The 22610-nt window shown below is 42.6% G+C and overlaps 1 protein-coding gene across 7 annotated transcripts in view; it reads left to right on the top strand.

Annotated features, from left to right (window-relative positions):
* Positions 1 to 22610, top strand: part of LOC105478190 (protein phosphatase with EF-hand domain 1) — a 148353-nt gene that overhangs the window by 47326 nt on the left and 78417 nt on the right. For 6 of the 7 annotated variants that reach the window (XM_011735269.3, XM_011735267.3, XM_011735265.3 and 3 more), the window contains 2 exons: positions 6527 to 6654; positions 10122 to 10182. The exons of the other annotated variant lie outside the window; for it this stretch is intronic. In XM_011735269.3, coding sequence (XP_011733571.1) covers positions 6527 to 6654; positions 10122 to 10182 — 189 coding nt within the window. The remainder of the gene's footprint in view (positions 1 to 6526; positions 6655 to 10121; positions 10183 to 22610) is intronic. 7 annotated transcript variants of the gene reach the window in all.

The raw sequence follows: 22610 nt of genomic DNA, 5'->3' as shown, positions 1-22610 counted from the left end.
ACCCATACACATATAAATGCAGACAATGTCAGATGCTCAATAGTGCTACAGAGAACAGTAGAACAGGTAAAGGTATAGGGAATGTGAGGTGAGGGAAGGTGAGGGAGGAGATGCTATTATATATACCATCTGATTTGTTTTTTGGTTTTTTTTTTTGAGACAGAGTCTTGCTCTGTTGCCCAAGCTGGAGTGCAGTGGTACGATCTTGGCTCACTGCAACCTCTGCCTCCCAGGTTTAAGTGATTCTCATGCCTCGTGCCTCAGTCTCTGGAGTAGCTGGGATTACAGGCATGCACCACCACGCCTGGCTAATTTTTTGTATTTTTAGTAGAGACGGAGTTTCGCCATGTTCACAGGCTTGTCTCGAACTCCTGAGCTCAGGCAATCCACCCGCCTCGGCCAACCAAAGTGCTAGGATTAAAGACGTGAGCCACTGCGCCTGGCCCCATCTCATTTTTTATGGCTGATTCCAAATGCCATGTATAGCAAAATGAGGACGAGCCCAGGTTCTGAAATTACAGATATCTGGATTTGACTCTACATTCTCCCTCTGACAAGTGACATGATCCCAGACATGTTGTTTCTGAGCCCCCGTTTCCTTATCTGTAAAATAGGGATAGTGACACTTGAGAGGATTGTTGGGGGGAGGATGAAATCAAATCAAGTTGAAGTAGATGACCCACGTAAAGCACCAGGCACAATGCCTGGCACAAAGCCGTCACTCTGAATTCATTATTTGTCTTGCTTACTAACCCCCTACATGACTATTTAATTTCTTGCAAAATACCATGATAGTGATTGCCACCAGAGAAAAGAATCTATTAAAACAAAAAACCAGCTTGGCAATAGAGAAACCACCTACTGGGCACAGAAAATTGGCCAGGTAACTTATTGAATCTGTGCTGTTGCTTCTGTCTAGAAACAAAAAGAGAAGACCCTTGCTACACATACTCCTCAATACCATTTATTCATTCATTCATTCATTCTGCATGGAATCAATGTGACGGGGAAGAGAAGCCCTGTTATCTGATGAAGCAGCAGGACCAGAAGTAGATCTAAGCTGTCCAATAAGTTTAGAACTGGATGACGCAGCTCTTCAACTCTCTGGGCAGGGTGGGGGGTTTTGGGGGCCAGCAACCCCCTCGAGTAGGGTCTATCATGCCTGCGTTCTACCCTTTGCTATTTTGGAGGTTTCTTCTCCAGGGGAGGGCCCTCAGCTGGCTAGTGCTGTCCTATGGTGGATGGGGCTTAGGAATTAGGTGAGGCTTTGGAGGTCTGACGTTGGCATGCCCAACCTTGCTGGGCTCCTTCCCTCTCCTGGAGAGGTTTCTGCGGGAAATGTATGCCCAAGGGACAACAGCAGGATGTGGATCAAAGTCCGCTTTATCAGCTGCTGCACAAGTACCCCAGATCTCAACGTAGAACTCTAATGACGGCATGAGTTGGAGCCTGCAGGAAGTTGGAGGCTTGAGGTCTTAGCAGGACCTGTTTTTCCCGCCCCTCCAAGACGAGCTCATCAGGCAGGGTCTAGTCAGGAGGCAGAAACCACAGAGTGATTTGAACAGAGAGAATTGAATGTAAAGAATTATACCAAATGCAGGGAAGTTACCACCCTAAAGCTGAGAGAACAAAGCGAAAAGAGTGCAATTATTCCAACTGAGAAACTTGCAGGAGGGTCCCACAGAACTGAAGCTCAGACCTCTGAGAAGTGGTACACTCAGCCGGTGCTACCATGAGACTAGCTTTGCAAGTGCTGGATGAACTGCAAACTGGATCCTTCACTGTTACCTGGGGTGAAGAGCAGTTGCTAGGTTACACTATCAGGAACAGGAAGCAGACAGGAAGGAGTGTGTCCCTTGTTCCTCCTCCAGCCTTGCAGTCTGCCTTTCCCACCCCTATTGGCAGAGCCTCACAGGGGGCAACTGACAAAGCTGAAATGGGGTCTGCAAAGTCCCAGCCTCAGCATCACTGTGCTGACTAGGGAAGGGTGGATTTAGAGTTGAGACCTGACAGCTTAATAAGTGGCATGTGTGCTCAGGTAGAGGAGTATGAACATAGACAAAGATGGCTGCTTCCCAGGCTGGGGTGGGGTGGGGCAGTTCTGCTTCCTGACTTTGGGGTAGAAGAGGAAGTAGAAGACAGAGGGGACTGTAGGTGTTTATAAACCTGCTATGCCACAGTTTACACCCCTCCCCCCAGTGGAACCCAAAGAACGTATTGTGTGCTATATACAAAACAGCAGCTCCTCCCTTGGAGAGTGGGGTGGGGATGGAAGCCAGGCAGAGATGGGAGGGGACCTAGCTTGCCTCTTTCCCCGCGTCAGAGAGGAGTAGAAGTGGCAGTAGATGTCAGGTGTCCAGCTAGTGCCAGTCACTTAGTAGGCATTCAAGAAATGGTACTGGCCAGGCGCAGTGGCTCACGCCTGTAATCTCAGCACTTTGGGAAGCTGAGGTGGGTGGATCATGAGGTCAGGAGTTCAAGACCAGCCTGGCCAACATGGTGAAACCCCATCTCTACAAAAAAATACAAAAATTAGCTGGGCGTCGTGGCGGGCGCCTGTAGTCCCAGCTACTGAGGAGGCTGAGGCAGAGAATTGCTTGAATCCGGGAGGCGGAGGTTGCAGTGAGCCGAGATTGTGGCTCTGCACTCCAGCCTGGGCTACAGACAAGACTCTGTCTCAAAAAAAAAAAAAAAAATAGTGGCCATTATTATTCAAAGGAAGGAAAGGTGCACATAGGTTAGGGAATGAAGTAACTGACTAGAGTGGAGAGAGCCAGAGGACCTGAGTTCCTACTAGGTAAGTGACTTGGAGCAAGAGACTTGCCTTTCTGAACTCAAAATTTCCTTATGTGTAACATGGAGATGATGATGCTTGTGGGGACCAAATGTGTTGTAATAGACCCTTAACATATGATATCTTGTTCTATTAATTAGAGAAATAATAATAAGCTCAGTTATTTCTTTCTTTTTTTTTTTTTTTTTTAATCGAAATGGAGTCTTGCTCTGTCTCCCAGGCTGGAGTGCAGTGGCGGCAATCTTGGCTCACTGCAACCTCTGTCTCCTAGGTTCAAGTGATCCTCCCACCTCAGCCTCCCAAGTAGCTGGGATTACAAGCATGCACCACCATGCCCGGCTAATTTTTGTATTTTTAGTAAACATGGGGTTTCACCATGTTAGCCAGGCTGGTCTCGAACTCCTGACCTCAAGTGATCTGCCCGCCTCGGCCTCCCAAGGTGTTGGGATTACAGGCGTGAGCCACCACGCCCGGCCAAACTTGTTTATTTGTTATTGATATTGCTGATACCAAATAGAAGAGATTTCACTGATCATTTATTCCACAACATCACTGTGCAGATGAAGAAGCAGAGGCACAGAAAGGATCAATAGCTCTATGGAGGTTAAGAGCTTGGGCTATGGAGTCAGTCAGACCAGGGTTCGAATCCTCACTGTCCATTTCCACTTACCAGCTAAGTGAGCTTTAGTGAGTTCCTCAGTCTCTGTCAGCTTCACAGTGTCGTGAGGACTGCAGGACTAATCAATGCCTGGCCCTTTGTAAGTGCTCAGGAAGTGGCACTGGAAAGGCACCTTTGTGCTTGTAAGTATGAGAACCCCTGAGGCCAGAGGGTGATTCATCCTGATAGCGACTGTCCCACAGAACAGCCCTTTTAGGTGACCCTAGACCCTCCATCATGGTATTGTGAGAATACTTGAGATTTCAGCCATGCCACTACCAATTATTTGCTTTGCAAGGTTGAACTTGTGTGTAGGGAAAATCTTTCTCCCCTAACCGTTTTTTTTTCTCCACTCTCACACCACAACAATCATCAACACAGAAGACTTTTGTGACCAAATGTGTGGGGACTTTTCTCCACACAACAAGCAGCAGATACCAGCTGGGTGTCGTCTGATTCAGATTCTGACATTACCTACCCAGATATAGTGTCAGATCCCACAGGTTGAGGGCTCAGTCCCCAAAACTGCCTACCCACCCCATCCCAACACCAATTGCAAGTCCAGGCCTCCAGAACTTCTGAGCGACCAGCTTCAAGTTGGGAGTTCCCATGACCCCCCTTTGGGTGCCATTATTTTACTAAAGCAGCTCACAAAACTCTGAGAAACACTGCCTTACATTTACTGGTTTATTATAAAGGATATCACAAAGGAAACAGATAAAGAGATGCATAGGGCGAGGCGGGGGGAAGGGGCAGGCCACCCTCCCAGAACCTCCACGTGTTCAGCTATCGGAAGCTCACGGAACCTGGTTCTCTTGGGTTTTTATGAAAGCTTCAAGACAACAGCATTTCTTCCCCTAGGGCATAGGGTCTTAAGCCCATAATCAGAAAGTCAGGGGAAAATTAGAGCTTTGGGGCAGGTGAAAGGAGGACAGGAGAAGGTCAGAGGCTGCCCCTGAGGCCTAACATACCCGACATCATAACAAAAGACTGTATCAGGGCCATGGATGAAAACCTCCCTCTCTCTCTCTCTATATATATATATATGTATGTATATATGTATGTATATATGTATATACACGTGTGTGTGTGTGTGTGTGTGTGTATATATATATATCTTAGTTTATTTTCATGCTGCTGATAAAGACATAACCCAGACTGGGTAATTTATAAAGAAAAAGAGGTTTAATGGACTCACAGTTCCACATGGCTGGGGAGGCCTCACAATCATGGCAGAAGACGAAGGAAGAGCAAAGAGACATCGTACAGGGTGGCAGGCAAGAGTGCGAGTGCAGGGGAACTCCCCTTTATCAAACCATCAGATCTCGTGAGACTTACTATCATGAGAACAGCATGGGAAAGACCCACCCCCATGATTCAATTACCTCCCACTGGGTCCCTCCTGCAACACGTGGGAATTATGGGTCTACAATTCAAGATGAGATTTGGGTGGGGACACAGCCAAATCCTATGTATATTATAACACCACAACATGTCACTCTATTTCTTCTTCCTGTGGTTTTTCCCTATAAAGCTCATGATACGTGACATTGGGTCTATTTCCTGGGGTTTTCTGGAACCTGAATAATGGAAAGAGTCCCTGGAACCCAAGAGACTTGGGGAAGCTGTTAACCTGTCAGATGACCAGGTCCCGGGATATTCTGTGTACTGCAGCAGTACTAAACCAGAGGATGCTGGGACCGGGGACTGGATCCCTGCTTTCAGAACTCAAATCGTTCCTGTTATAGTTAACTCTTATTTTTTATGCACCAACTGGGAAAAATGATAGCATGAATAAAAGGAGCCAGCTGGTGTTGATTGCTCTTCACTCTAAAACTCGAGGAGGCATAAGAGACTGTATTTTAAATCTCATCTCTTACCTGATTTCTTTCTTCAATATGATGAAACTACAAAATGGCTCAAAGGCTACCTTCCCCAGAAGAGAGACAGTCTGCCTGGATAGTCCACAAATAAGACAATACTTCCAGTTGCCATTTACTTAGCATGTGCTTTTTACCAGGCATTGGGCTAAACTTTTCCCCTTGTAACATCTCATTTCATCCTCATAGAAACTCTATCGGGGGGGTGGGGTGTGTTTTTTTATCCACCTGCATTTTATCAATCGAATCTCAGGTGCAGAAGGTGGTGTGAATCATACTTCTCCATCAGCTCATTGAACATTATCATCATTGGTCTGTGCAAGACCCCTTATTATGTTAATTAGTTTATTCCCTTCTATTCGTGTATCCCACGCACATTCACCCCCCATAAATAACCGGTCCATCATGTGTTGTGTGCATCTTTCCCTTTGTATATGTTCTTATGAAATGTGGTTTTGTGTGTATCTATATAGTTTTATTGATTAAAGTAGTATTTCTTTCTGTCTAACTTTTTAATAACCATTCTAAATGGAAGTACTATGTTTTTAAGACCTACTGAATAGGTTATTGTGGGTTTGTTTAATCTATTGCTTCCAGTTGTGTTGTGCTACTCCATGGTGTGCACCCACCACAGGTACAGATTCTCTTTCCTAGTGATAGGCAGCCAGGCCTATTTGTATCAAACTTCCTGTTGCCACAAAGAAGCAATTGCATCCCCATATGTCTCCTTGATGGACTATGTGAGAATTGCTTTGGGGTACGTAGTGAAGAATGGAATTGCTACTTCATAGGGTATACACAGATTCATAGATTTACTATGCTTATGCCATGTCAAAGGTAGGCACTGTTATTATTCCCATTTTACAGATGAGGAAACTGAGGTTTTGAGAGTTTTAATAACTTACCCAAAGTCACATAGATGGTAATTAGAGAGCTAGGATTCAAGTTCAGGCAGTCTTACTCCAAAACTTCTGTTCCTAATGGCTGTGCCATCATTATTCTCTGAGCGTTTGAGACATGAGGACATTTTATAAAAAACATAAAAGTCAATCTCATTGTTTGGTGTTTTAATAGTCTTAGAACCTAGGAATCCAGGTGGACTGCTTCCCCCCCCCACCCCCCGAAGCACCTACTTCTCCCAACAGGTGCATAGTAACTGTTTTTCTCTGACTTTCATATTCTGTGGGTCTGCAGCGCTGAAAGCTGCGTTGATCATCCAGAACTGGTACCGAGGTTACAAAGCTCGACTGAAGGCCAGACAACACTATGCCCTCACCATCTTCCAGTCCATCGAATATGCTGATGAACAAGGCCAAATGCAGGTCTGTTTTGTAAGCTTTTCTCTTCTTTTGGTAAAATGATTCTCTTTACCCCTTGTTATTGAAAGAATGAAAGTTTGGGTCCATTTTAAGCTGAGGGACCTTGGTGAAAGGCTTTAATAGAGCACGTCATGACATTGTCTTGGAACTAGTTATTGAGAGAGCGTGTGCTTTGGGAAAAGGATGGTGTTTTTCAGTTTTGAAGTTCACATTTTTAAGAGGGCTGCCCAATGTCTGGTTAACTAATAAAAATAGTCTTATTCTATTTTGGGGCAGATGCCTTAATAGGAAATAAAGTTGTCATTTTATAAAAGAAAAAATTACTTCAAGGAGTTAAAAAATGGCAGAATTTCCTAGGAGCAAACCTCTGCAAGCTCTAGAAGAAAATATACATGGGTGAGGAAGGCCTTTTTTTTTTTCTTCGAGACGGAATTTCACTCTTGTCGCCCAGGCTGGGATGCAATGGCGCGGTCTTGGCTCGCTGCAACCTCCGCCTCCCGGGTTCAAGTGATTCTCCTGCCTCAGCCTCCTGAGTAGCTAGGATTATGGGCACCCACCACCACACGCGGCTAATTTTTAAATTTTTAGTAGAGACGGGGTTTCACCGTGTTGGCCAGGCTGATCTCGAACTCCTGACCTCAGGTGATCCATCTGCCTTGGCCTCCCAAAGTCCTGGAATTACAGGTGTGAGCCACTGCATCTGGCCAAGGAAGGCCTTTTGAAAAAAATACATAAATCTAGTTTTAATGCTCATTAATTTTAAAAAAGTACTTTTAACAATAAAAAGATCTTAGAAAGATCTCCAATATAGTTGCTAATGAAAAAGTCAACTTGTAAAACAATATGTAGAGTTTATCTCATTTATGTGAAAGAACATGAAACATACAGCAAAAGTCTGGAAAAAGATACACAGGAAATTGTTTACAGTAGTTAGTTCTGAGGACAGGAGTGGTATTGGTGGGTGTGGCTTGGGATGTTAAGAGGGACTTCTCATTTTTATTTGATATTATTTGTAGTTATTAGCAATCATACATCTGTGTATCACATTATAATCTTTAAAGATAAGAACATTCCAAAAAGAACTAAGTTGCTAGATTTATTTTTGGCAGCTAGAAAAATGATATACTGTGATTCATTCAGACACTCCCTTTGTCTAGATTAGGACCCTCAGCATAGGCTGTCTTTTTAAGCACTGTAGAATATAGTGATAAATATAAAGGTAGAGTGAACCCCAAATTGGTATGCTTTAGACACATTCCAGCACCAGTACATTCTTTTCTATTGATTCTTTATTGAGATGTAATTCACATACCATACAATTCACCCATTTAAAGTGTGCAATTCAATGGTTTTTAGTATATGTACAGGTTTTTAGTATTCAATGGTTTTTAGTATATGTACATCCCCACAATCAATTTTAGGACATTTTCCTTTCCCCCTTCCTAAACTCCATACTCATTAGCAGTCATTCCCCCGTTTCCTTCCCTCAGTCCCTGGCAACCACTAATCTATTTTCTATCTCTATGTATTTGCCTATTCTGGCCATTTCATATAAATGGAATCATATACTATGTGGTCTTTGGTGTCTGGCTTCTTCTTTTTTTTTTTTTTTTTTTTTTTTTTTTTTGAGACAGAATCTCGCTCTGTCACCAGAGTGCAGTGGTGCGATTTCGGCTCACTGCAACCTCTGCCTCCCAGGTTCAACCGATTCTCCTGCCTCAGCCTCCCGAGTAGCTGGGACTACAGGCACGTGCCACCACACCCAGCTAATTTTTGCATTTTCGGTCTCCCAGAGTGCTAGGATTACAGGCGTGAGCCACTGCGCCTGACACAGCTTCTTTTACTTAGCATAATGCTTTCAAAGTTCACCCATGTTGTAGCATGTATCAGGACTTCATTCCTTTTTAGTTAATATTACTCATTCTGAAGAATATTCCATTGCATAGATGGACCACATTTGGTCATCTATTCCTCAGGTGATGGATCATTTGGGTTGGTTCCACCTTTTGGCTATTATGAATAATGCTGCTGTGAATATTTGTATGCAAGTTTTTGTGTGAACATATGTTTTCAGTTCTCTTGGGTATAGACCTGTGAGTGGAATTGCTGTGTCATGTAGTAACTTGGCGCTTAACTTTTTGAGGAGCTGCTAAACTGTGTTCCAAAGCAGCTCCATCGTTTTACCTTCCCACAAGCAGTGGTTGAGGGCTCCAGTTTCTTCACATCTTTGCAAACACTTGTTATTATCTCTTTTTGATTATAGCTATCGTAGTGGGTGTGAAGTGATGTCTCATTGTGGTTTCTATTGACTGTTAATTGACAAACCCATCATCAACAGCATTAAAATCATACATTTTGATAACTGTATGGAAAGTCTTCCTTCTTTTAATTCCCAACTCCCAGATCTACTCCCAGATTGATAAAGTGTTTACTTTTCATGAGAGGCAGGGCTTGAAAAAGAAATTATTTGTGCTGTACAAACGCAGGTCTTTGCAGATACCTGGTGGCCATAGAGCCAGTACCCCGATTACGGCTGGAATGCTGGTGAAGTTCCACCTTTCCCTCCCTTTCTTTCCAAAATATATTTGATATTTAAGAATATTCCTTAACTCTTAATCTCACCACCAAAAAGAAAAGAGATCATGACCGGGCGCAGTGGCTCACACCTGTAATCCTAGCACTCTGGGAGGCCGAGGCAGGTGGATCACCTGAGGTCGGGAGTTCGAGACAGCCTGGCCAACATGGTGAAACCCTGTCTCTACTAAAAATATAAAAACATTAGCTGGACATGGTGGCGGGCACCTGTAATCCCAGCTACTTGGGAGACTGAGGCAGGAGAATCACTTGATCCGGGGAGGCGGAGGTTGCAGTGAGCCGAAATCATGCCATTGCACTCCAGCCTGGGCGACAAGAGCGAAACTCCATCTTAAAGAAAAGAAAAGAAGAGATCATAATGAACACAATTTAGTAGCTGTCTTGGGTTGGATTTCCTAGAAGCAGAGGCTGAGACAGGGATTCTGGTACAAGTGACTTACTGAGGGTGTGTTTTCAGGGAAAGCCTGTAAGGGAGTGAGGAATGCAAGACAGGACAGGGGAGAAGCTAGGCCAAGATGCACTTTTTGAAGCCTGACCTCAGCCTGATCCCATCTGGAGCTGTCAAGTGTGAAATGCACTACAGTTTGTCCCTGGCAGAGGCAAGGGAGGTGGGGGACTGGGCCGTTACACCCTTGCTTCAGCCAGTGCTTGTCTCTGGGCAGCCCCACAGGAGGGGCGTCCATGTGTTATCCTGTGTTGCTCTGGACGCAGGCAGTCCTCTGGAGGCAAGCATAGATGTGACCCTTAGCACCTGCAGCAGCTGGGATAGGAATGCGCCATGAGAGTAAGGGCACTCGGGTGGAGCACCAGCAGCATTTGCCACAGTAGTTGTTTGGGGTTCACTAATTGATTAATGTTTTTTTAATTTTGTCCAGTTATCCACCTTCTTTTCCTTCATGTTCGAAAACTACGCACATGTACATAAGGAAGAGCTAGGTAAGTAAAAAGTTCAGTCTTTTCAAAAGCGTCATTAAATATTGAACTGTCTTCATCAAGATCATAAATTCTGAAGATGGGAGAACACTAAGAAATTAAAAAGATGCCTACCTCTTTTGTTTATGTTTCACCCAACAACTGGCAACATCAGTTCAAGTGGCCTTTTTCCCTCTCTGGATGGTGTCAACTAAATCGGCCATTTAATTTTTTTCGCTTTTCCAAAAACTGAGTTAGAATTCATTCAATATTCATTTGTTGAATGCCTTCTCTGAACTACAATCTATCGGTGCACAACCGTAGCTTAGTAAAGGGAACCTTATTTTATTATTATTATTATTATTATTATACTTTAAGTTCTAGGGTACATGTGCACAACGTACAGGTTTGTTACACATGAATACATGTGCCATGTTGGTGTGCTGCACCCATTAACTCGTCATTTACATTAGGTATTCCTCCTAATGCTATCCCTCCCCCCGCCCCAAACCCTATGACAGGCCCCAGTGTGTGATGTTCCCCACCCTGTGTCCAAGTGTTCTCATTGTTCAATTCCCACCTATGAGTGAGAACATGCGGTATTTGGTTTACTGTCCTTGCAATAGTTTGCTCAGAATGATGGTTTCTAGCTTCATCCATGTCCCCACAAAGGACATGAACTCATCCTTTTTTATGGCTGCATAGTATTCCGTGGTGTATATGTGCCACATTTTCTTAATCCAGTCTATCATTGATGGGCATTTGTGTTGGTTCCAAGTCTTTGCTATCGTGAATAGTGCTGCAGTAAACATACATGTGCGTGTGTCTTTATAGCAGCATGATTTATAATCCTTTGGGTATGTACCCGGTAATGGGATGGCTGGGCCAAATAGTATTTCTAGTTCTAGATCCTTGAGGAATCGCCACACTGTTTTCCACAATGATTGAACTAGTTTACAGTCCCATCAATAGTGTAAAAGTGTTCCTATTTCTCCACATCCTCTCCAGCACCTGTTGATTCCTGACTTTTTAATGATTGCCATTCTAACTGGTGTGAGATGGTATCTCATTGTGGTTTTGATTTGCATTTCTCTGATGGCGAGTGATGATGAGCATTTTTTCATGTGTCTGTTGGCTGCATAAATGTCTTCTTTTGAGAAATGTCTGTTCATATCCTTTTCCCACTTTTTGATGGGTTGTTTGATTTTTTTCTTGTAAATTTGTTTAAGTTCTTTGTAGATTCTGGATATTAGCTGTTTGTCAGATAGGTAGATTGCAAAAATTTTCTCCCATTCTGTAGGTTGCCTGTTCACTCTGATGGTATTTTCTTTTGCTGTGCAGAAGCTCTTTAGTTTAATTAGATCCCATTTGTCAATTTTGGCTTTTGTTGTCATTGCTTTTGCTGTTTTAGTCATGAAGTCCTTGCCCATGCCTATGTCCTGAATGATATTGCCTAGGTTTTCTTCCAAGGTTTTTATGGTTTTAGGTCTAACATTTAAGTCTTTAATCCACCCGGAATTAATTTTTGTATAAGGTGTAAGGAAGGGATCCAGTTTCAGCTTTCTACGTATGGCTAGCCAGTTTTCCCAGCACCATTTATTAAATAGGGAATCCTTTCCCCATTTCTTGTTTTTGTCAGGTTTGTCAAAGATCAGATGGCTGTAGATGTGTGGTATTTTTTCTGAGGGCTCTGTTCTGTTCCATTGGTCTATATCTCTGTTTTGGTACCAGTACCATGCAGTTTTGGTTACTGAAGCCTTGCAGTATAGTTTGAAGTCAGGTAGCGTGATGCCTCCAGCTTTGTTCTTTTGGCTTAGGATTGTCTTGGCAATGTGGGCTCTTTTTTGGTTCCATATGAACTTTAAAGTAGTTTTTTCCAATTCTGTGAAGAAAGTCATTGGTAGCTTGATGGGGATGGCATTGAATCTATAAATTACCTTGGGCAGTATGGCCATTTTCATGATATTGATTCTTCCTATCCATGAGCATAGAATGTTCTTCCATTTGTTTGTGTCCTCTTTTATTTCACTGAGCAGTGGTTTGTAGTTCTTCTTGAAGAGGTCCTTCACATCCCTTGTAAGTTGGATTCCTAGGTATTTTATTCTCTTTGAAGCAATTGTGAATGGGAATTCACTCATGATTTGGCTCTCTGTCTGTTATTGGTGTATAAGAATGCTTTTGATTTTTGCACATTGATTTTTGTATCCTGAGACTTAGCAGAAGTTGCTTATCAACTTAAGGAGATTTTGGGCTGAGACGATGGGGTTTTCTAAATAAATGATCATGTCATCTGCAAACAGGGACAATTTGACTTCCTCTTTTCCTAATTGAATACCCTTTATTTCCTTCTCCTGTCTGATTGCCCTGGTCAGAACTTCCAACACTATGTTGAATAGGAGTGGTGAGAGAGGGCCTCCCTGTCTTGTGCCAGTTTTCAAAGGGAATGCTTCCAGTTTTTGCCCATTCAGTATGATATGGGCTGTGGGTTTGTCATTAAATAACTCTCATTATTTTGAGATAGGTCCCATCAATACCTAGTTTATTGAGAGTTTTTAGCATGAAGAACTTTTGAATTTTGTCAAAGGCCTTTTCTGGATCTATTGAGATAATCATGTGGTTTTTGTCTTTGGTTCTGTGTGTATGCTGGATTACATTTATTGATTTGCGTATGTTGAACCAGCCTTGCATCCCACGGATGAAGCCAGCTTGATCATGGTGGATAAGCTTTTTGATGTACTGCTGGATTCGGTTTGCCAGTATTTTATTGAGGATTTTTGCATCGATGTTCATCAGGGATATTGGTCTAAAATTCTCTTTTTTGTTGTTGTGTTTCTGCCAGGCTTTGGTATCAGGATGATGCTGACCTCATAAAATGAGTTAAGGAGGATTCCCTCTTTTTCTGTTGCTTGGAATAGTTTCAGAAGGAATGGTACCAGCTCCTCTTTGTACCTCTGGTAGAATTCAGCTGTGAATCCATCTGGTCCTGGACTTTTTTTGGTTGGTAGGCTATTAATTATTGCCTCAATTTCAGAGCCTGTTATTGGTCTATTCAGGGATTCAACTTCTTCCTGGTTTAGTCTTGGGAGGGTGATGTGTCCAAGAATTTATCCATTTCTTCTAGATTTTCTAGTTTATTTGCATAGAGGTGTTTATAGTATTCTCTGATGATAGTTTGTATTTCTGTGGGATCAGTGATGATATCCCTTTCATCATTTTTTATTGCATCTATTTGATTCTTCTCTCTTTTCTTCTTTATTAGTCTTGCTAGTGGTCTGTCAATTTTGTTGATCTTTTCAAAACACCAGCTCCTGGATTCATTGATTTTTTGAAGGGTTTTTTGTGTCTCTGTCTCCTTCAGTTCTGCCCTGATCTTAGTTATTTCTTGCCTTCTGCCAGCTTTTGAATATATTTGCTCTTGCTTCTCTAGTTCTTTTAATTGTGATGTTAGGGTGTCAATTTTAGATCTTTCCAGCTTTCTCTTGTGGGCATTTAGTGCTATAAATTTCCCTCTACACACTGCTTTAAATGTGTCCCAGAGATTCTGGTATGTTCTGTCTTTGTTGTCACTGGTTTCAAAGAACATCTTTATTTCTGCCTTCATTTCGTTATGTACCCAGTAGTCATTCAGGAGCAGGTTGTTCAGTTTCCATGTAGTTGAGCAGTTTTGAGCGAGTTTCTTAATCCTGAGTTCTAGTTTGATTGCACTGTGGTCTGAGAGACAGTTTGTTATAATTTCTGTTCTTGTACATTTGCTGAGGAGTGCTTTACTTCCAACTATATGGTCAATTTTGGAATAAGTGTGATGTGGTGCTGAGAAGAATGTATATGCTATTGATTGGGGTGGAGAGTTCTGTAGATGTCTATTAGGTCTGCTTGGTGCAGAGCTGAGTTCAATTCCTGCATATCCTTGTTAACTTTCTGTCTCGTTGATCTGTCTAATGTTGTAAATGTGGGGTGTTAAAGTCTCCCATTATTATTTTGTGGGAGTCTAAGTCTCTTTGTAGGTCTCTAAGGACTTGCTTTATGAATCTGGGTGCTCCTGTATTGGGTGCATATATATTTAGGATAGTTAGCTTTTCTTGTTGAATTGATCCCTTTACCATTATGTAATGTCCTTCTTTGTCACTTTTGATCTTTGTTGGTTTAAAGTCTGTTTTATCAGAGACTAGGATTGCAACCCCTGCTTTTTTTGTTTGTTTGTTTTCCATTTGCTTGGTAGATCTTCCTCCATCCCTTTATTTTGAGCCTATGTGTGTCTCTGCATGTGACATGGGTCTCCTGAATATAGCAAACTGATGGGTCTTGACTCTTTATCCAGTTTGCCAGTCTGTGTCTTTTAATTGGAGCATTTAGCCCATTTACATTTAAGGTTAATATTGTTATATGTGAATTTGATCCTGTCATTATGATATTAGCTGGTTATTTTGCTCGTTAGTTGATGCATTGATCCTGGCATTGATGGTCTTTACAAGTTGGCATGTTTTTGCAATGGCTGGTACCGGTTGTTCCTTTCCATATTTAGTGCTTCCTTCAGGAGCTCTTGTAAGGCAGGCCTGGTGGTGACAAAATCTCTCAGCATTTGCTTGTCTGTAAAGGATTTTATTTCTCCTTCACTTACGATGCTTAGTTTGGCTGGATATGAAATTCTGGGTTGAAAACTCTTTTCTTTAAGGATGTTGAATATTGGCCCCCACTCTCTTCTGGCTTGGAGAGTTTCTGCCGAGAGATCCGCTGTTAGTCTAATGGGCTTCCCTTTGTGGGTAACCCGACCTTTCTCTCTGGCCGCCCTTAACATTTTTTCCTCCATTTCAACTTTGGTGAATCTGACAATTATGTGTCTTGGAGTTGCTCTTCTCGAGGAGTATCTTTGTGGCGTTCTCTGTATTTCCTGCATTTGAATGTTGGCCTGCCTTACTAGTTTGGGGAAGTTCTCCTGGATAATATCCTGAAGAGTGTTTTCCAACTTGGTTCCATTATCCCCGTCACTTTCAGGTATACCAATCAGATGTAGATTTGGTCTTTTCCCATAATCCCATATTTCTTGGAGGCTTTGTTCATTTCTTTTTACTCTTTTTTCTCTAAACTCTTCTTGCTTCATTTCATTCATTTGATCTTCAGTCGTTGATATCCTTTCTTCCACTTGATCAAATCGGCTATAGAAGCTTGTGCATGCATCACATAATTCTCGTGCCATGGTTTTCAGCTCCATCAGGTCATTTAAGGTATTCTCTACACTTGTTTATTCTAGTTAGCCATTCGTCTAATCTTTTTTCAAGGTTTTTAGCTTCTTTGCAATGGGTTCAAACATCCTCCTTTAGCTTGGAGAAGATTGTTATTACCGATCATCTGAGGCCTACTTCTGTTGACTTGTCAAAGTCATTCTCCATCCAGCTTTGTTCTGTTGCTGTTGAGGAGCTGCATTCCTTTGGAGGAGAAGGGGCGCTCTGACTTTTAGAATTTTCAGCCTTTCTGCTCTGGTTTCTCCCCATCTTTGTGGTTTTATCTACCTTTGGTCTTTGATAATGGTGATGTACAGATGGGGTTTTGGTGTGGATATCCTTTGTGTTTGTTAGTTTTCCTTTTAACAGTCAGGACCCTCAGCTGCAGGTCTTTTGGAGTTTGGTGGAGGTCCACTCCAGACCCTGTTTGCCTGGGTATCACCAGCAGAGGCTACAGAACAGCAAATATCGCAGAACAGCAAATGTTGCTGCCAGTCCTTCCTCTGGAAGCTTTGTCTCAGAGGGGCACCCGGCTGTACGAGGTGTCAGTCAGCCCCTACTGGGAGGTGTCTTCCAGTTAGGCTACTCAGGAGTCAGGGACCCACTTGAGGAGACCATCTCTCTGTTCTCAGATCTCAAGCTCTGTGCTGGGAGAACCACTACTCTCTTCAAAGCTGTCAGACAGGGATGTTTAAGTCTGCAGAAGTTTCTGCTGCCTTTTGTTCAGCTATGCCCTGCCCCGAGAGGTGGAGTCTACAGAGGCAGGCAGGCCTCCTTGAGCTGCGGTGGGCTCCACCCAGTTCTAGCTTCCTGGCCACTTTGTTTACCTACTCAAGCCTCAGCAATGGCGGACGCCCCTCCCCCAGCCTCGCTGCTGCCTTGCAGTTCGATCTCAGACTGCTGTGCTAGCAGTGAATGAGGCTCCATGGGCGTGGGACCCTCTGAGCCAGGCACGGGATATAATCTCCTGGTGTGCCATTTGCTAAAAACACTGGAAAAGCGCAGTATTAGGGTGGGAGTGTCCCGATTGTCCAGGTACCGTCTGTCACGGCTTCTCTTGGCTAGGAAAGGGAATTCCCTGACCCCTTGTACTTCCTGGGTGAGGCGATGCACTGCCCTGCTTCAGCTTACACTCCATGGGCTGCACCCACTGTCCAACAAGTCTCAGTAAGATGAACCCCTTACTTCACTTGGAAATGCAGAAATCACCTGTCTTCTGGGTCACTCACACTGGGAGCTGTAGACTGGAGCTGTTCCTATTTGGCCATCTTGGAACCAAGATCACGGAAACTTTATTTTTTATCCGCAAAACTTTTGTTCTGAGAGATCAAAATATTTTGAGTATTTCATGCAGCAGATCTGGGGGAAAATGGCAGATTAAACACAGTTGGCCCCACTGTATCTGTTTTCTGTCCTCTCTCTGTCTTTTTTTTGTGTGTGTGAGACAGAGTCTTGCTCTATTGCCCAGGCTGCAGTGCAGTGGCACGGTCTCGGCTCACTGCAACCTCCGCCTCCTGGATTCAAGTGATTCTCCTGCCTCAGCCTCCTGAGTAGCTGGGATTACAGGTGCTTGCCATCACGCCCGGCTAATTTTTTGTAGTTTTAGTAGAGACAGGGTTTCACTATGTTGGCCAGGCTGGTCTCAAACTCCTGACCTTGTGATCCGCCTGCCTCAGCCTCCCAAAGTGCTGGGGTTACAGACATGAGCCACTGCAGCCGGCCTTTCTTCTCTTTGATCTGTCTGTCTGTCTATCTATCATCTAGTCATTCTGAAGCAGAGGCAGGCAATGGAGGTATACTTCAAAAAAGTTTTTAAAATTATGATTTTTTACAACCATGTATTTCTCCTGTAAATTAAGATCTGCCTGTTATTATCTCCAAGACAGATGCCAGACTTAAACGCTCATTTTGCTTTAATTTGGGCCAACCTTTTTTTTTTTTTTTTTTTTTCCGCTCTCATTAAATCGTGTATGGCATCTAGGATCATCTTTTAAATAATCTTGTAAATACACTTCAAAGTGAAGTGGTAAAAGAATGGTGTTTTAATAGGCATGATTTGAGCTAAGTGCATATGTATGAAACTAATTAAAGCATTTAATGATCTGTGGAAGCCTTCTGAATGGTGAAATAGCCAAACCTAAGGAGTGGGGAGTGGGTGGAAGTGGGTACTTTGCCATTTTTTCTTTTAGATAACTGTGATTCGAAGACAGTTGTTTATGGTTCATATTCTTTGGCAAAAATGTTTTTGAGAGGAAATATGATAATGATAAAATGAAACAGCACTTTCTGCTAATGACCTAATACTTCAACCCAGGCTCACTTCATCAGAATCACTTAAGGAGTTTCAGAGCCACAGATGGCTGGGTTCCAGCCTGGAGATGTTTACTCAGACTGTGTTGTTGCTGTTATTGTTGTTGTTGTTGTTTTAATTTGCATTTTAAAAATTCTGTAGGTGATTTTAAAATATAAGAAAAATACTTTATTAAAGAAGGGGACAGTGGTTTAGTCTTATATAAGCATTTTTTGGAAGTATAACATACACTACAGGAACGTATACAAATTATATGACTCAGTACATTTTCTCGAAGTAAACACACCCATGTAACTGGCACCTGATTAGGGCCACATAAGTTTCCCATCCTGCCTTGTAGTGCTACCCAACCCCCACACCATCGCATAACTACTTTCTTGACTTCTACACCCTAGTCTTTGAAGTTCTTTGTATAGATGGAAGCATGTGGTATATACTCATTTGAGTCTGGCTGCTGCTTTTTTTTTTTTTTTAATGTTTTGTTGTTGTTGTTGAGATGGAGTTTTGCTCTGTCGCCCAGGCTGGAGTGCAGTGGTGCAATCTCGGCTCACTGCAAACTCTGCCTCCCTGTCCCTGGTTCAAGGGATTCTCATGCCTCAGCCTCCTGAGTAGCTGGGATTACAGGCATTCGCCACTACACCTGGCTAATTTTTGTATTCTTAGTAGAGATGGGGTTTCGCCATGTTGGCCAGGCTGGTCTCGAACTCCTGGCCTCAGGTGATTTGCCCGCTTCAGCCTCCCAAAGTGCTGGGATTACAGATGTGAGCCACCGCTCCCGGCCCTGAATCTGGCTTCTTTTGCTCATCATTACATTTGTGAGAATCATCCTTGTAATTTGGTGATTTTTATTGCTGAATAATATTCCATTTTACTAGTATACCATAATTGATCCCTTTGATTGTGTATGGGCATTTGAGTTGTTTTCAGATTGGTGATTTAAATGGTGCTGCTACGTACATTCTTGTACATGTCCCTTTTGGTAAAATATGTATGCATTTATTTTGCTATATATTCATTTTTGGTTATCTATTGCTACCTAATAAACTGCCCCCACATTTAGTGACTTAAAAACAACAGCCATTTTATTGCATGTGATTCTGTGGGTCAGGCATTTGAACAGGGCTTGCTGGGAACAACTTACCTCTGTTCCATGTGTTATCGGTTGAGCTCACTCATCTAGCTGAACTGGGCAGGAAAGATCAAATGGTTTTAATCACATATCTGGGACTTTGGCATTAGCTATTAACTTGGTTACCTCTTGGCCAGGTGCAGTAACTCACTCCTGTAATCTCAGCACTTTGGGAGGCCGAGGCGGATGGAGCACTTGAGGTCAGAAGTTCAAGACCAGCCTGACCAACCCCATCTGTAGTAAAAATACAAAAATTAGCTGGGTGTGTTGGTGCACACCTGTAATCCCATCTACTCAGGAGACCTGGGACACAAGAACCACTTGAACCCGGGAGGCGGAGCTTGCAGTGAGCCAAAATGGTGATACTGCACTCCAGCCTGGGTGACAGAGTGAGACTCCATCTCAAAAACAAACAAACAAACAAAAACAACTTGGTTGCCTCTCTTCTTCTCACACAGCCTCTCTGTCCAGTTGGCTATTCTGGACTTCTTTACATGATGGCTGGGTCCAAGAGGGCAAAGGCAGAAGCTGCAGGGCCTCTTAAGGCCTATGCGCTAGAACTCTGGGAAATCAGTTCTGCCATACTCTGTTGGTTAAAACAAGTCAAAAGGCCAGCCATGAATTCAGAGCGGTTAAAGAGATATCCATCTCTTGCTCGGAGGAGTGGCAGTATTACAGTATAAAGGGATGTAGACACAGGGAGGCATGATTCCTTGGGGAGCCATTATCATAAAAATGTACCACAAGTCAGGGATAGAAGTTTGGGGTTATAGGGCTTATATCTGTTCAGCTTTATTAGATACTGGCAGACATTTTTACAGGATGGTTGTAACAAGCTATACTCTCACCAGTTCAGTTGTTCCATCCTCACCAACACTTGCAATAGTCCATTCTTTTCATTTTAGTTATTCTGGTGAGTATGTAGTGGTATCGTATTTCAGGTTTAATTTGCATTTCCCTGTGAGCAGTCAAGTTACTCACTTTTTTCTTTTCTTTTTTCTTTTTTTGAGACAGGGTCTCACTCTGTCCCCCAGGCTGGAGTGCAGTAGCATAATCTCGGCTCACTGTGACCTCTGCCTCCCGGGTTCAAGCCATTCTCCTGCCTCAGCTTCCTGAGTAGCTGGGACTACAGGCATGTGCCACCATGCCTGGCTAATTTTTGCATTTTTAGTAGAGATGGGGTTTTGCCATGTTGGCCAGGCTGGTCTCAAACTCCTGACCTCAGGTGATCTGCCCGCCTTGGCCTCCCAAAGTGCTGGGATTACAGGCATGAGCCACCACGCCCGACCAAATTGCTCACCCTTTTGTATGTTTATTGGTCATGTGGACATCTCATGTGGTGAAGTTCCTGTTCAGGTTTTTTGTCCATTTTTCTATTGGGTTATCTGTCTTTTTCTTACGAATTTGGAAGAGTTTTCTAACTCTTCCTTTTTTTTTTTTTTTTTTAGATAGAATCTTGCTGTCACCCAGGCTGGAGTACAGTGGCATGACCTCAGCTCACTGCAACCTCCCCCCCACCCAGGTTCAAGTGATTCTCATGCCTCAGCCTCCCAAGTAGCTGGGATTACAGGCCTGTGCCACCACACCTGGCTAATTTTGTATTTTTAGTAGAGACAGGATTTATTCCATGTTGGTCAGGCTGGTCTTGAACTCCCAACCTCAGGTGATCCACCCACCTCAGCCTTCCAAAGTGCTGGGATTACAGGCGTGAGCCACCACGCCCAGCCTAAATAGGGTATTTTTAGGAACCAGAAGGTTATTTAACATTTCCAGATATTGGGGCCACCAGATTAACGGTCTTAACTCTGGGGCGTGGAGTATCTTGAGACACGTTGGGTGCTCTGAAGATAAGAGGTGACCCTGGAAGCAGTCATACTTGTCCTTGTAATCCTACCACCTCATGATGATCTCCCTGTGCTACCACTTTAAGAGCTCAACACCAGTGCATAGGACTCCATGAGGAGTACAGACTCCACAGAAACGTTCCCAGTCCACTTTTCACACGTCAGCCTCCTCCCACAGGCAGAAAGCCGAAGCTGCCATACATAGCCATAGGTTTAAACAGAGACTGGCGGAAGCGGGGAGTGGGTTGGAGTGTGTGGAAGTGTTGTTTTCACTTTTCTTTCTGCTTCGCAGATCAGCCAAAATGTCCTATTGGACCAGGTATTTTATATTTTTTGTTGCTATGGTGAACAGAACATTTTCCCCATTATATCTTCCATTGGTTGTTGGTAGTGTTTAGTAAAGCCTTTGAATTATGTCCATTTATCTTATATTGTGCTACTATTAAGTAATAATAATATGTTATTTTTATTGCTGATATTTGTTACATGTTTACCATGTGCCATGTATTTAAGTGCTTTAAATACATCATTTCATTTAGTCTTCATGACCAACCAGTTAGATTAGTAGTATTATCATCCCCTTTTTGTAGATATGGAATCTGAGGCTTAGAAGGTAATCTCCCACGGTTATTCATCTTATTGGTGGAGAAGCTGTGATTCAAACCAGTGTGATTAACGTCTGTATTTTATATATATATAATATAAAATATATATTTATTATAGTATACATATATACACACACACACACACACACATATATATATATATATATTTTTTTTTTTTTTTTTTTTTTTTTTTGAGACAGGGTCTCACTCTGTCCCTCAGACTAGAGCACAGTAACGTGATCATGGCTCACTGCAGCCTTGACCTCCTGGGCTCAGATGATCCTCCCACCTCAGCCTCCTGAGTAGCTGGGACTAGAGGCATGCACCACCATGCCCAGCTAATTTTTTTGCATTTTGTATAGGGGTTTTGCCATGTTGCCCAGGCTGATCTCGAACTCCTGGACTCAAGTGATTCTCCTGCCTTGGCCTCCCAAAGTGCTGGGATTACAAGTGTCAGCCACCATACCCAGGCTCTGTACTACATTTAATTCTCCCATCAATTCTGGGATTTTTTCAATTGATTTTCTTGGGTGTAGGTATTTAATCACGTTGGCCACAAGTAACTTTATTTTTATATCTTTCTATACAATAATTACTGCTCTTATTTCAGCTTCATGTCTTATTGCATTGGCCAAAGATAGTGGAACAGTGTTAGAATGAAACAATGAAAGTGGGCATCCTTGTTTTGTTAATGGTTTAATGGAAAAACCATTATTGATGATTTAAATTTATAAAGCGATGTTAAGGAGTATTATTCCATTCCTTGTTTCTAAGTTTTAAAAAAATCAGAAACAGATGTTGAATTTTATGAAATGTCATTTTGGCATCTATTGAATTTATTATATGGACACCAATGGTTCTGATCCAGGTTCATAACTGAGAAACAAAAATAACTATAAATGTAGTTCAATTGTTGCTTTTCTTTTTCCAGCAATATCTGGAGCTTGTTTTCAGAGTGACATGTGGGCGGTAGAGGCAGAAATTGTTGTATAAAAATTTATGGGCTTTAAATTTTTCCCTGTCCAGATTTTGAGTCTGTACTGGGTAAAAGAAAAGATTGTGTGTAGGGGGTATTTTTGATGTATTTTCTTTAGAACAACTTGTAAAGGTATCATTTGCCTATAATTCTTAATTAGCTTAGATTCATGTTGACAAAATTGTAAATCAAATAGGTAAGGATTAATTCTATGTTGTACAAATCTCTATATATTATTCATTAAATTATTGTTATTAGTTATAATAGTTCTAGCCCACAAGAACAGCATATACATAAGAAATGTTAAAGCCGGCCGGGCGCGGTGGCTCAAGCCTGTAATCCTAGCACTTTGGGAGGCCGAGACGGGC

Source organism: Macaca nemestrina, chromosome X (assembly GCF_043159975.1).
Source record: "Macaca nemestrina isolate mMacNem1 chromosome X, mMacNem.hap1, whole genome shotgun sequence".
Classification (NCBI taxonomy): domain Eukaryota; kingdom Metazoa; phylum Chordata; class Mammalia; order Primates; family Cercopithecidae; genus Macaca; species Macaca nemestrina.
Note: the sequence above shows the minus strand (reverse complement) of the source record. Positions and strands in the feature narration are given on the sequence as shown.